Source organism: Phaseolus vulgaris, chromosome 4, assembly GCF_000499845.2.
Source record: "Phaseolus vulgaris cultivar G19833 chromosome 4, P. vulgaris v2.0, whole genome shotgun sequence".
Classification (NCBI taxonomy): Eukaryota; Viridiplantae; Streptophyta; class Magnoliopsida; order Fabales; family Fabaceae; genus Phaseolus; species Phaseolus vulgaris.
Genome location: NC_023756.2, coordinates 43722616 through 43738294, shown reverse-complemented (window position 1 = coordinate 43738294; position 15679 = coordinate 43722616). Strand labels below are relative to the sequence as shown.

Sequence of the window (15679 nt, the reverse complement as noted above, 5' to 3'; positions counted from 1 at the left end):
TCAGTATATCAGGGGTAAAAGAACAGATTGATTTTAGAATGAACAGATTGATTTTTACAAAACAGTCTAACAACTACACCAGATTGGGATTAAGATCAAATAGTGAAAAATAGCCAAATCAGATTGGTTCACTTTTAAAAGTATTGAAGAACACACACTATACTAAAAGAACAATCCAATTTATTCAACACAAGTGTTTATAGGCAATGAATCTTTTACATGATTTTTATGAAGAAACCTGTTGGTTCTTAATTCAATTACAAACTTATATTCAAAAGCTTTGTTTATGATTAGAGAATTTTGTTCAGATTAAGAAGAACAGTTTTTATTAAATCCATAATTAACAGATTTGATTTCAAACGAATAGATTTCGTTCTTGACAGAATTAAGCAAAAACCAGAAACAAGTGTAGGGATGAGAAGAGAAAGACAAGAGAGTTTTTATACTGGTTCACTCATCAAGAGCTACATCCAGTTCACCTTACTCTTAGGTGGAATCTGTTGAAGATGGTTGCTGCTCCTTCAAGATTGTGTTTGATGAAGACTTATTATGTACATTTCATTTGTATTTTGCTTTGTTTTAAGTGTGTCTTAGGTAGTGCTTAGAGGTTGTCTAAGAGTGGGCTTTTTGCTGAGTAACTCACCTCATAGCCACTGGCCATGTGATAAGAACAAGCATAAGTTTTCTTAAACTGTTTTTCACATGTTTTACAAAAAAACACGTTTACTGCATAAAAATAAATCTGTTCTTTTCTAAATAAACAGATTCATTTTTACACTGATGCCTTGGCTAAGTCTTGGAAAAATTAGATTTTGTGCATCATGTATTTTGACTAAGTCTTCTATCTTTCAAAACGACTGAGTTTTAAATAGTTAAACTTTCTCTGTTTTCGTTTTGAAAAATAAATTTGTTCATCTGTAAATGAATAGATTCTTTTTGTCTCTGGTGCCATGTCAAGCTTAAACGATTTTCAGTTTTATCTCAGCACCATAATGGTTGACTAAAGTCTCCTCACTTAACAAATTCTCTAACTGCTTTTGAAAATAAATCTGTTCATTTTATTTTCAATCTGTTCATTTTATAATAGCTTTAACTGTTTTTCAAAAATCTGTTATAAGTTGGTTTTCTATAAAATGCAAACTTGTTTCTGAGTTTAATACTCATTCAAACGGTTCATACATTTGCAAAAACAAGTTTTGACAGCAGAGGATTAAAAGTTTACAAAGGATTAGCATTTGTTCTTCAAAGATTTCAAAAATAAAAAAGTGCTTGTTCTTGGTTTGGTTCCAAAAGCTTGGTGTGAGGTGCAGTTACTGTTCTAGCAATCTTGCCTACTGGTTTAAGGCAGATCTTTGTATCCTCAATCAGGTGTAGTCGTTTCACTTCTCATTTCTTGTAATAGTTTGGTTGAACACTCTTCTTGATAGGTGTTCTTGAAGAGTGGGTGTGTGTGTGCTGAAATAGGTTTTTTCAGCAAGAGTACCTAAGTTCTTGTAGGTTTCAAGAACAGTGGGAATTGTACTTGGTTGTACTGTGTTTTAGTGATTTCCACCTGTTGTTGGTGAAGACTGGATGTAGCTCAGTTGAGTGAACCAGTATAACTGCTTGTGTTCATTCTCTCTCACTCACTGCAATTTCGTTTCTGCATAATTGACAAAACAGTAAAGAAATAAATCTGTTCAATTGAAAATAAATCTGTTCTTTCTGGGCGCTGTGCACATTGTTCTTAATTTCTGGAAAACTGTCTGGTTTCAATAAGAACACTGATAATCTGTTAAAGGCTAATAAAACAGGTTGTATGTGATAGATTGTCTCACAAATTGTCAAGCCCTTAACTGAATCTAAATCACATTAATTGGAATTAAGGTTTGTTGTTTTCTGTGTTTTACTGTTTTTCAATCTGATATCTGTGTCTGTGCATCTGGAAAATCTATCTGCATAATCTTGTGATTAATCTTGCTGTATTAAAAGCTTTTCAAACAAAAACAGTGCTGAAATAAATCTGTTCATTTTTACATAAATTGATTTATTTTCTGTAAAACTGTGTTAATCACTGGTTCTGCGAGAAAATTTTAAAAGGTCAATTCACCCCCCCTCTTGAACTTTGGCACTATTAAACCCAACAGAATCCACTAAAACAGATACAAACAATTACAGCATACACAGTAGCTCTTGAACCCTTCAAGAACTTCAACAAACACTGCTGAAAAACACTGTTCCAGCATACCTTGCACTCCAAGAAACCCTATCTAGAGTGACTAACATACACTTCACAATTAAGTCAGTCATCTCAGCATCCAAGACAACTGATAACCAAAATTAAAAGACAAGCATGATATCATAAAGATGAATGGAATGGATGATGCAAAAAGAAAGATAAAAAGAGGAAGAGATGAAGAAAGCTTATGGAAGAAAGAAGGTTGTCAAGCCACTTGGAGAAGGAGGTACTCCAAGATGAGTGGTGAAGGAGCCGCCGCTTGAGGTGTTGCACGCTCAAGATAAGACTCAAGAACTTTAGGAGACAAAGCTCACTAAACACTCAAACAACTTATTTTCTATTCAATTTCAATTGTGTGAAATTTTAGGGTTTTGGGTTAGGGTTTATGAGTGTCATTTGTGAGAAACCTTCTAGAAGGTAGGTCAAAGAAACCCTAAACTTAGAAGAACTTGTCATGAAAGGTAGGTTTGGCACAAGCCCAATTTACGCTAAGTACACCCCAATTTATGGTAAGTGAGCCCTACTCTAGCTATTCTCCTATTTGGACCCTCCAAGTGAGCCCAATTTATTTACATAAACTTATCTTTTAAAAAGACTAGAAGAAAGAACATTTGAGGTTTTGTCCTATGTCTAGTTCTTCTTCTGCTGAGGTCCTTCTTAAGTTTGGTGGGGCCTTGTCGGATTGAGAAGCACAAAAAATGAGAGTTTCTTGAAATTCGACCATGAAGCAAATGGTTATAACTTTTGATAGAGAAGTGGAATTGAAAGACTTGAAAAATGAAAGTTGCTTGAAATCAGACAACACAGCAAACTGTTATAATTTTTAATACATAAGTAAAAAATGAGACGCATGAAAATGCAAGTTGTTGGAATTCATGCAACGAATCAAATAGTAATAGCTTTTGATAGAGAAGTTAGATAGAGATGCATAAAAAATGAAAGTGGTTTTAAATTAGGAAAACAAAGCAAACCGCAATAACTTTTTATAGAGAAGTCTCACTGAGACATATAAAAAATGAAAGTTGCTTAAAATCAGAGAACGAAGCAAAACGGTCATAAGTTTTGATTGAGAAGTCAAATTGAGATGCATAAAAAAGGAAAAATGCCCTAAATTAGACAACAAAGTAAACATTCATAACTTTGATACAAAAGTCGGATTGAGACACATAGAAAATGAAAGTTTCCTGAACTTCAGCAACAAAGCAAATTGTTATAACTTTTGATAAAGAAGTGAAATTGAGAGACTTAAAAAATTCAAGTTGCTTGGAATCAGGCAATAAAGCAAACTGTTATTATTTTTAATATAAAAGTCAAAATTGAGACGCATGAAAAATGCAAGTTGCTGGAAATCAGGAAACGAAGCAAACAAAAATAGCTTTTGATAGAGAAGTCAGATACAAAAGCATAAAAAATGAAAATAGTTTGAAATTAGGCAAACAAAGCACACTGTAATAAATTTTTATAGAGAAGTCTCATTAAGACACATAAAAAATGAAAGTTGCTAGAAATTATAGAATGAAGCAAAACGATCATAAGTTTTGATTGAGAAGTCAAATTGAGACAACAAAGTAAACATTCATAACTGAGATACAAAAAGTTGGATTTTGACACATAGAAAATGAAAGTTTCCTGAACTTCAACAACGAAGCAAATGGTTATAACTTTTGATAAAGAAGTGAGTTTGAGAGCCTTAAAAATTCAAGTTGCTTGGAATCTGACAACAAAACAAATTTTTATAATTTTTAAAATGAAAGTCAAAATTGAGACGCATGAAAAATGGAGTTGTTGGAATTCAGGAAACGAAGCAAACAAAAATAGCTTTTGATAGAAAAGGCGGATACAAAGGCATAAAAAATGAAAGTGGTTTGAAATTAGGCAAACAAAGCATACTATAATAAATTTTTTTAGAAAAATCTCATTCAGACACAAAAAATGAAATTTGCTTGAAATCAGAGAATGAAGCAAAACAGTTATAAGTTTTGATTTCGAAGTCAGACTGAGACACATAAAAAAAGAAAACACCTAAAATTAGACAACAAAGTAAACATTCATTATTTTGATACAAAAGTCGGGTTGATAGACATAGATAATAAAAGTTTCTTGAAATTCGACAACAAAGCAAATGGTTATAACTTTAGATAGAGAAGTCAGATAGAAAGGCTTAAAAAATGAAAGTTTCTTGAAATCAGACCATGGAGCAAACTGTTATAATATTAATAGAGAAGTCAAAATTGAGATCCATGAAAAATTCAAGTTGCTAGAATTCAGGAAACGAAGCAAACAGTAATACCTTTTGATAGAGAAGTAGGATAGAGAGGCATAAAAAATGAAAGAGGTTTTAAATTAGGCAAACAAAACAAACCATAATAACTTTTTATAGAGAAGTCTAACTGAGACACATAAAAGATGAAAGTTGTTTAAAATGAGAAAATGAAGCAAAACGATCATAAGTTTTGATTGAAGAGTCAGATTAAGACACACACAAAAAATGAAAAATGCCCGAAATTAGACAACAAAGTAAACATTCATTACTTTGGATACAAAAGTCGGATTGAGACGCATAGAAAATGAAAGATTCTTGAAATTCGACAACAAAGCAAATGGTGATAACTTTTTTTGATAAAGAAGTGATACTGAGAGGCTTGAAAAATGAAAGTTGCTTGAAAAATTGAGATGCATGAAAAATGCATGTTGCTGAAATTCAGGCAACGAAACAAAAAGTAATAACTTTTGATAGAGAAATCGAATAGAGATGCCTAAAAAATGAAAGTGGTTTGAAATTATGCAAACAAAGAAAACCGTAATAACTTTTTATAGAGAAGTCTGAGAAACATAAAAAATGAAAGTTGTTTAAAATCATAGAATGAAGCAAAACAGTCATAAGTTTTGATTAAGAAGTCAAATTGAGACGCATAAAAAATGAAAAATGTTTGAAATTGTACAACAATGGAAACATTCATAACTTTTGAGTAAGAAGTTGGATTGAGACGCGTAGAAAATGAAAGTTTATTGAAATTCGACAACAAAGCAAATGGTTATAACTTTTGATAAAGAAGTGATATTGAAAGGCTTAAAAAATGAAAGTTGCTTGAAATCAAGCAATGAAGCAAACTATTATAATTTTTAATACAAAAGTCAAAATTGTGACGTATGAAAAATGCAAGTTGCGGGAATTCAGGCAACAAAGCAAACAATAATAGCTTTTGATAGAGAAGTAGAATAGAGTGGTATAAAAAGTGAAAGTGGATTGAAATTAGGCAAACAAAGCAAATCATAATAACTTTTTATAGAGAAGTCTCATCGAGACACATAAAAAAGAAATGTCTCTTGAAATAAGAGAATGAAGCAAAATAGTCAGAAGTTTTGATTTAGAAGTTAGATTGAGACGTATAAAAATTGAAAAATGCCAGAAATTAGAAAACAAAGTAAATATTCATAACTTTTGATAGAGAAGTCGAATTAAGAAGCATAGAAAGTGAAAGTTTCTTGAAATTCGACAATGAAGCAAATGGTTTTAACTTTTGATATAGAAGTTGTGGGAATTCAGGAAACATAGCAAACTATTATATTTTTTAATGTAGAAAACAAAATTGAGACGCATGAAAAATGCACATTTCGGGAATTCAAGCAACGAAGCAAATAGTAATAGCTTTTGATAGAGAAGTCAGATAGAAAGGCACAAATAATGAAAGTTGTTTGAAATTAACCGTAATAACTTTTTATAGAGAAGTCTCATTGAGAGACATAAGAAATAAAAGTTGCTTGAAATCAGAGAATGAATTTTGATTAAGTAAGATTGAGACACATAAAAAATGAAAAATTCTTGAAATTAGAGAACAAAGTAAATTCATAACTTTTGATAGAGAAGTCGGATTTAGAAGCATAGAAAATGAAAGTTTCTTGAAATTTGACAACGAAGCAAATAGTTCTAACTTTTGATATATAAGTGATGTTGAGAGGGTTGAAAAATGAATGTTTCTTGAAATCAAACAACAGAGAAACTAATATAATTTTTAATCCATAAAACAAAATTGAGACGAATGAAAAATGCAAGTTGCGGGAATTCATTAAATGAAGCAAACAGTAATTTTTAATACATAAGTTAAAATTGAGACGCATTAAAAATTCAAGTTACTGGAATTCAGGCAACGAAGCAAAAAGTAATAAATTTTGGTAGAGAAGTCAGATAAAAAGACATAAAAAATGAAGTTGCTTGAAATTAGGCAAACAATACAAACCGTAATAAATCTTTATAGAGAAGTCTCATTGAAACACATAAAAAATGTATAGTTTGAAAATAAACAAAACTAATAAAACACACATAAATTTCTTAAGATTAATATAAAAAAAAAATTAGCATCACTCCCCTTTTACCTAACTAATTAGAATGACACACTACAATGAAGATTAAAAACTAGTTTTAGAGATAAAAGATAATTAATTATTATATTGACTAAATTAGATATTATTTTAGATACTAAAAAAATTATTGGTACCTAAATTAGTTTATATTCTTTATAAATAATTTTTAAATTGATATCTAATTAGCTACCTAGATTTTAACTATCAATTATTTAGACTATAAAGTTAGCATCTAAAATCTTGGTATCTAATTATATATCAATTTAAAAATTATTTATCACTGATAGAAGTTAATTTAGATACCAATAATCTTTATAATTATAATATTTAATTTAATAAATATAACAATTAAATATTTTTTATCTTTAAAATTAATTTTTATTTAATTATTTTGTAGTTAGATGTCAATAATTTTGTAGTTAGATGTCAACTCTTGTCCTTTGGTGCATCTCAACATTAATATCTAAAGTAGTTAGACGTCAATAATATTTCTTTTCAATGGTAACCTTAGGGAAGAAATCTTTATGCAAATTCCTCAAGGATATAAACACAATATCATAAATATCACTCTAGCTTTTGTTATTTGTAAACACAACAAATCTATACATGTTCATGAATATGATTCTAGGAGTTGGTTTACCAAATTCAGCACTACCTTACTTTCTCATGATTACAAACAATCTAAGTTTGATTATTTCAAATTCACTAAAGGAACAATTCAAATTTTATATATGTGAATGTCATTATCATCAATGATGTCATTTTACAAACAAAAGCTTTTCTACACAAGCATTTCATGTTAAAAGACGTTGGAGATCTCAAATTCTTTCTACAGAAGCATGCATTTCTTAGAGTGGACTGTGTTTTTGTCTATTTAGTTTGGAGGGTACGGTTAGAAGTTGGATTATGTATTTATTATATAATGGTTGATCCACTCCTAAAGTGATTCGCATTTATATATATGTTATTGCTGATAAAAAAAAATATTTCATGTGGAGATCTCAAATTCTTATCATTCAAAAATTAAGTTTGATGTATTTCTCTCTTTTTCTTTTATTTCCTCTTTTATTACTATGATTGCATCAATACTTACGTTATCGAAATTTATATATATATATATATATATATATATATATTTTATCTTTATATTATGTAACATTAATTAACTAACAGGTTAAATAAGTATTTAAAGTGAAATATATTAGTAATGTTATACAATAATGTGTGTTACTTGAAAAAAAGAATCTTATAATTCATAAAATAAATGTTATTCACGTATCAAAAAATAAATAATAGAGATTGAAAATTTTGGAGATGAAAATCAAAGAAAATATTTTACAGAGACCAAAATTAATACTCTGTTACTGTAAACCAAAATATTGAACATTTTTGTTTTCTAGAAATACCTCCCCACATGATCTTCTGGTTTTCTAAAAATTATTTTATCAGTCAATAAAATATTATTATAACTAGTTATTGTAAAAGCTAAAACAAGACTATGATAAAGGAATGTAAAAAACTGCAGGCTTAGTGATTTTTACTCATAAAATATACTGCATGTACAATTTGCTGAATTATGGGTTTTCTGCAAAAAAGTTGGAGTTCTGGGTTAGGGAGACAAAATATTTGATTATTGATTCTGGAACATCTTTTTCTGCCCCATCTGCATAAATTTGAAGAAAAGAACAATGAAGCTAAAGAAAAGAAAAGAGTAAAGCAAGATATTCATTAATCTCACAATACAGAGCTTAAAAAATGGAAATGCACTAATCTATGTGCTTCTTTTTACTTTACATCCTAAACAGACCAAGCATTTTCACTCTAGTCTTAAACATGGTGTAAGAAGTTAGGCTCTGAAAGATTGAATATAAACCAAACAACAACTTCACCAGAAACTTATAAATCTAGTCAATCACAGCATTGTGAACTACACAATTTTTTTGACAAAATTGAACCTTTATATACAAGCCAATTGTATGAGAAGAAATCCATGACTTTGGTGCACATGGGTACATAGATTTAGATCCATCCCCGGCTAATATAAATGTAAATCTTCCTCTTCTTCCATATCCATCTCACAAGAGTTACAAGAAGAAAAAAATTAAACACAGAAAATTGAAGATGACATTGGTAACATTGGTCCTAGTGGTTGCTTTGAGCACCAACGCACCAGTTGGAGAAGCAGGTCCTGCACCAGAGCAAATTGTGGATACATCAGGGAAGAAGGTGAGCTGGTGACAATTACTACATTGTTCCAGCATCATCTGATGTAGGTGGCCTTTCTCTCTTAGTCACAGGTGAAAATTGCCCTCTTGATGTTGTAGCTGTTGATGGTTACCAAGGCAAGCAATTGAGCTTTGTACCTGCTAATGATAAGAAAGGTGTGATTTGCGTTTCCACTGATCTCAACATCTATTTCTCCACCTGCACAAGTTGCCCACAGTCCACAGTGTGGAAGCTTAAGGACTATGATTATTCAACATAACAGTGGTTTGTCACAACAACTGGTGGTGTTTTGGGCAACCCTGGCTCTCAAACCATCAGCAACTGGTTCAAGATTGAGAAGTACGAGGATGCTTACAAGATGGTTTATTGTCCAAGTGTGTGCAATTATTGCAACTATCCATGCAGTGATATTGGAATATATCAGGATCAATATGGTAATCGTTTAGCTCTAACTTCTGAGCCAGACAAAGTGCAGTTCCAGAGGGTTCCATCCTAAACGTTGAATATCCAAATCTTAGTGTGTGTAAAGTGTAATGCACTACTTGCACTTTTCTTACAAGATTATTCTCAAGTTGAGTTCCATGTACTGAACTACACATAACAAATAAACAAGGTGTCTTCTATTTTGAGTCTTTTTAAAGTTTCTAGTTTCTGTTTGTCGTTATTTTCTTGTAAGAAAATCTTAACTAAGAATGTCAACTCCTAAAAATATATTTACGCTAAGAAAATTTTATTCGTAGAAGCATTTTCCTTTGAAGAATAAACACTACTATTATGGTTGTTAGTTACTGCTAATGGTTGTCTAAATGAGTTACATACAAACAAAAGAATGCCTGCTTCTGAACCTGTTGTTCAGGTGGCTTTCCCTCCAAGAGCTGATATGGTTCACCTCAACCATTTCTCAGAATAGCAGCATTGTTTCTTCATTATGGTTGCAAAGTCACTTTCATCACACCAAAACCCACACTCTCTTCTTTAGTCAAACCATATCTCTTGCTTTGTTCTTCTTTTCCTCGCCAAGTAGATAGACTTCAACCTCAACCCTCTGCATCCAACAATGAATATTTTGATATATACTTTTAAAATGATTTGTTATACATATTTTTTTTTAAATTATCATGAAAATTATTACTTGAATTGCAAATCTAAAGGAAATAAAGTGGATATGTACCAATTAAACACTATTTAAACCTTAAAACATTTCGGATTCTGATAAATTTCCACACCCTCAGAATATTTTGTAACAAAGAAATAAAAAGCATTAAACACCAACACTCAACCAAATTGGAAATGTAACCATAAATTACAGTTTGAGTATATGTTTGCATACTACTTTATGCAATAGATGTTACTACTGTATTATTTTCTAACAGAAATTCAAATTCACACTTAAACTTAACTTAATATTGTGAATAGGCAAAATAGTATTGAGTGGTAATGCTCAGGTGACTTGAGCATTCTTCTTCCACTCCTCAATTAGTCTCTTAATGATAACCTCACAACTCCCACCAACGACACAAGCCTTCTTTGCTGCCTCCTTCATTTCTCCAGCTTTGACCCTCAAAGACTCATTGCTCATCATCTCTTTGATTTTCTTTGCAATCTCCTTCCCTTTCACCACCTTTTCTGTCCCCCAGCCCCACTCATCAGCCCAAATCCCCACCCCACTCATCCTTATGGCTTCTGCTGTCATCTTCTGATCCCCATGCTGAGGCCATGTCAGAATAGGCACCCCTTCCCACACTGTCTCAGTTATTGAGTTCCACCCTCCATGACTCACAAACCCCCCCACTGCAGGGTGCCCAAGAATCTTCATCTGATCCACAAACTCCTTCACAATCACACCTTTTTCCCTCACCTTACTCATCAACTCACTCCCCAACACATCCTCCAAACCCTCCTCCTCTTCTCTGTCAACCCTCTTCAACTTCACCACCCACAAAAAACTATAACCACATTCTATTAACCCCAAAGCCATGTCCTTTATCTGCTCCTTCCTTGTCTCAGTCCTGCTCCCCAAGCTAACATACACCACCGACCCTTCAGCTTGTTCATCAAGCCACTCCAGTACCCAACTCATGCCACCCTTTTGACCTTGATCCACATTCTCAAACTCACAGGGCATTAAGGGACCAATTCCATACACCGGGGGCAACCCTCTAACCACTTTTCCTTCATTCAACGCTGCTAGTGCCTCTCCTTCCAGTTCCTCAAAGGAGTTGATGAAAACCCCATCGAGCTTGGTGAGTTTGCGACTGTCCTCCATGATCATTCTCTGAAAGGAGTTGCTACCTTGAAGAAGAAAAGCGGTAGGGACCGATGATCTGGGTATAGGTGATGTGAAGCCCGGAATTTGAACAGCATCACCAATGAACGCAGAAGGGTGCGGTTGTGCAGCCGGATCGGAATCAGCAAGAACAGAAACGTAGGCAGTGAAAGAGAACATTCTAGCTGCCGTGGGGAAGTAAATGTAACTGGGACAAAAGAGTTTCTCAGAAATTGTGACTACAGCGGAGATTAAAGAAACATTGTAGATGAAAGCAGAAAGTGGTGTTGTGAGTGAAGATAGGATTGGATATAGAAGGTGAATGGAGTGACGAATGGTTTGAAACTGAAGGTAAAAAGGGTCAATGTTGGGGGCAACTGTGGTTGGATCCAATGGAATAAGGTTGAAGTCAATTTGAGTTACTTGGTGAGGGAAAAAAGAACAAAATCTAGAGATGAGGTTTGATTCAGCAATAGAGACAGTGGGTCTGGGAGTGATGAGAGTGACTTTGCATCCATAGCGGAGGAACACTGCTGCTAGTCTCAGACATGGGTTGAGGTGACCCATGCCTGCACTTGGGAGCAATGCCACATGAACAACTGGTTCAGAAGCAGACATAGTTTTGGCCTGTTGAATCACAGAAGAGTTAGTGGTAGCTGTTCAGAGAACCTTATAAATGATAATTAAATCCCAACCAATTAAATACCAATATCTACCAATTAAATCTTAACCACACCCAACAATAGTATTAATCAAATCCTAAAAAAAACTTCACGACAATGAAACAGAAAAGGCTATATATCTTGTTTGCATTAGAGAGGAGAAAGTAAACGGTGGAAGAAGAAAGAAAGATAAAGAAGACAGGAAAAACAAATTATGAAATAAAATAGGTTGAATTAAAGAAAAACAATGAGAATGAAAAGGAAATAATACTAAAGTTTTGGTCTCCCATTTCAAAAAGGGAGAATGTCATTGTCTTCTATTTTTGATTATTTCACCATCCATGTCACCAAGTTGTAGTCTGCTGCACGTACATATTTGTCAAATAATACTTTAATATAATACTATAGAGGGGATCTTGCACAATTGATCAAGAAACTTTAAATAATTTGATAACATCTAAACTGAAGTTACCTATAACATTTTAATAAAATGTTCAAAACCTTAACTTATTTTATATATTTATTATGTTCTTCGTGTTTCTGTTCCTACTAGAAAGATGGACCTAGAGAACTATTGAAGTCTTCTTCTCCTTCCTTCGGTCGGAGAGGTGACTGGGTGGTGAGCTGAGATTCTTCTCGTCCTCCTGCTTCTCCTTCGGCACTCGGCTGAACATCGGATGGTGGGGTACCTACGAAGGCACTCCGACGCTCAAGTCAGTAAAGCGGGTGGTAAGCTGTGAACAATAATAAATGACATACCTTACTCTTTGGAATGTGTGCTATTTATATTATTCTAATGGGCCTACCTTGTTGGGCCCGTTTATCGAGGTGGATACCGCTTAGGGTTGCATTACCTAATTCTAATGATAGATTAACTTCACTGATGTTGCTTTGAGCGTTAACTGTAATGGGGTCGGCCGTCAGCCAAATCATCATGACATGGGTCGGCCATCGACCATATTCCAGTGGTCTTGATTGTCTCGGCCAAGCCTTCTAAGGTCTCAGCCTCTCGGCCAAGTCTTCTGAGATCTCGGCCAGGTTCCCTTGATCTCGGTCAAGTGGATTCGGCCTCACCGTTTCTATTCAAATTCATACTTATTTCTATTCATCAGTTACATGTTTTTTATTTTATGGTCATAAGAATAGGTTTGGAAGTTTCATTTCATATATACTATTCATTTCTATTCAAGAAGACATTTTATGTGAATGATTTAAATGACATGTTATCAACTACATATCAATGCTTCATTTCAGAAAGTTACTCTCCTTGATGAATAAAAGGATAGTTGTACTTTTATAGGCTGTTTCAAAATGGTTTTCTGTTTATTCAAAAGGAATTCAGGAACTGTTGCTCTATATCAAGTCAAGACAAAGTATAACAACCCTTTTATCTACATCATCACTGAAAATGGTACTATACCAATTGCATTTTCTTTCAATCTAATTGTTAAATTAGAATTCAAATATAAAAAATCATTCGTTGGTGCAAATTAATTTTCATTTATACCAAAGCTGAGAGGGGGGATTGATGATCATGTTATTTCCTTCTGACAAATTGTATGCAGGAGTATCAAAATAAGGGTAACACAATGAATGCTCAAAATTGCTAAACCAATTATAGGTTGATATTTCAATCTATTTTGTTGTTTTTTTAGTTTTGTTGTTCTATAAATTTTGTTTTGAGTTGGATTTTGAAACAAGTCCGAAAAAGTATAAGTGTTTTTTATTATTGTTATATATAATATTTATTTATTTTTCAACTTTGAATATTAATATTAACTAAATGAGTGAATTTTAACCATTATGTAACATTAAAATTTTATTAAAGATTACATGATTTTATAATTAATCTTAATCCGGAAAAATTTAATAATTAACAATTTAGAGGTTTACATTATGCATTATGCATTGTTGGTATAAAAAAAATATGCATTTAATAAAACATAAATTGTGCTAAGTATAATTTATAAAATAATTAAGGGAAAATGTGATATTTGTTTCTATATTTTTCTTTCTCTAACCTAATTTTAATCCCTATAGTTTCAAATTCATGAATTGGGTTCTCCTTTCATTTTGTGGTTATAAAAAAACCATCACTACATTTTGAACTTACCATACATGGCTTGTGATTGGAATGACAGTGTAAAACTATTTTGCATTGTTGGTGCATATGCCTTTTTTTTTCTAAATAAAAAGGTCATCTTGCTCTCATTTTGCTTCACTGTTTCCACCACTTCCTGTACAAATATTAGAAAAAAAGAAACAAAATTAGAAAAAAGGTGACAATTTTGTAATTGTATGTGAAAACAGGGAATTTAGATATTGTTTAGCTTTTGAAAAGTATCCTATCTCACCAATTTAGAGAGCTTGCACTTTTCACAAATAAATTTAGGAGTAGCTTGGATTTTCCATTCATGATCTTTTAGAAGCTCTGTTTAGCTAGTTTTTGAGTGCAATAAACTTGTATTGGTTTAATCTTAAGTGAGGAGCCTTACTTGAATTCTCATTCTCTTTCTACCACCTGTCCATTTCATTAAGCTGCACGCTCGAATGTTCTTCTTGATTTCCTCCTGACCCTTGAGGCATGATTCTCTGGTTCTCACCTTATTTCTACTACAGTATTATGACTTCTGAAAGATTGATCTAGAAATAATTTATTAGAGCTTCCATGGTGTACACATGCCTCTTTATGGGACTTTTTTTAACTGATGGATTGTGTTGTACAGAACTATACAGCTGGAAATCCTGCTCCTGTGTTGTATGTTAAGAATTTGGCAAAAGATGTGATTGCTGATGATTTCTATTATATATTTGGTAAGCTCCCAAGACTTTTACTGGATTCAGGTCTTGTTTAATACTTGTCACATGCTATTTGAATGTTTTACAATCCAAAAAAGAAACATAATGAATTAATAAAAATAAATATTTTGAGATTTTCATAATATATTGTATGGATCTTACCTCCACAGTTTACCTTATTTTACCTTTATTGCTACAGGGTCCTTGTTTGGAAGTGTTGAGGCTGCTAAGTCTGGTCTTCAAGTCAAACTAATGCAGGTAGGATATTCACATTCCATAATCAACTTTTATCTGTTGAGGCTATGCAAATATAGCTCCAAAATAAATATTTTCTATTTGTTATATGATTCAGTTGACTAACATGCCAGTTTGGGGTTACATGATTGAGTGCTGACTCAACTAACCTGCACTTATATCCCCATGAAATTCTTGTGGTAGCATATCTGTGAGACTGAAATTGATAGCAAGTTTTCAATTTCAGGAAGGACGAATGAGGGGTCAAGCATTTCTGACATTCCCCTCTATTGAATTGGCTCATCTTGCTCTGGTATGTTTCTCACAGGAGATTGGTTGTGTTCTTTTTAATTGTTTTAATCAAGACGATTTTGGTTTCAGATTTTTATTTCCTTTAGAATTGCAGTTTCGTTTCTCTTACAAAATTGTTGCAGTTTTTTTTGTTGATTGTTACTGTAGTACGTAGAGTTTGACATGCTAATAATATTGGTAATTTTGAATAACTGTCCCAAGTTTTTCATCAAGTTATCTTCTTGTTTGTGTTAGTAATGGTTTGTATTTCATATTACCATTTTGCAGAATCGGGTGAATGGATATGTATTAAAAGGAAAGCCAATGATTATACAATTTGGTCGAAATCCGCTGCTGCTAAAGCTTGATTTAGTGCATTTATTGTATAACAGATGACTAATTACGCATTCGTAATTCACTCATGGGGAGAGGACTGTGCACTAAGCACTGAGACCACAGCATTCATCAATGCTAGTGATATGAATGCTAGCATGTATATTCTCCTTGGGTTTATGCACTAAGCACTGAGACCAAATTTGGCAATGGTTTATTAAATATATAATTTATTGGTTCATTTTTTTCCTCCAGAAGCAAAAGTATTGGGAGCTTGGATCTAGAAAA

At 32.6% G+C, this 15679-nt stretch overlaps 2 protein-coding genes and 1 pseudogene across 2 annotated transcripts; 2 read left to right on the top strand and 1 right to left on the bottom strand.

The window, feature by feature from the left end:
• The first annotated feature begins 2392 nt into the window (after nt 1-2392).
• Nucleotides 2393-9302, top strand: LOC137838887 (kunitz trypsin inhibitor 5-like; annotated as a pseudogene).
• LOC137837820 (UDP-glycosyltransferase 708D1-like) lies at nt 8442-11768 on the bottom strand. Its single transcript, XM_068646967.1, has 3 exons — nt 10207-11768; nt 9626-9851; nt 8442-9298 (listed from the first exon to the last, which is right to left on the bottom strand). The coding sequence occupies exon 1, from the start codon at nt 11688-11690 to the stop codon at nt 10248-10250; it is 1443 nt and encodes a 480-aa protein (XP_068503068.1). The 5' UTR covers nt 11691-11768; the 3' UTR covers nt 8442-9298; nt 9626-9851; nt 10207-10247.
• Nucleotides 11769-14381: 2613 nt separating this feature from the next.
• On the top strand, nt 14382-15679 carry LOC137836526 (U11/U12 small nuclear ribonucleoprotein 65 kDa protein-like). Its single transcript, XM_068645197.1, has 4 exons — nt 14382-14548; nt 14733-14791; nt 15015-15080; nt 15347-15679. Exons 1-4 carry the CDS (start codon nt 14443-14445, stop codon nt 15452-15454), a joined length of 339 nt encoding a protein of 112 aa, XP_068501298.1. The 5' UTR covers nt 14382-14442; the 3' UTR covers nt 15455-15679.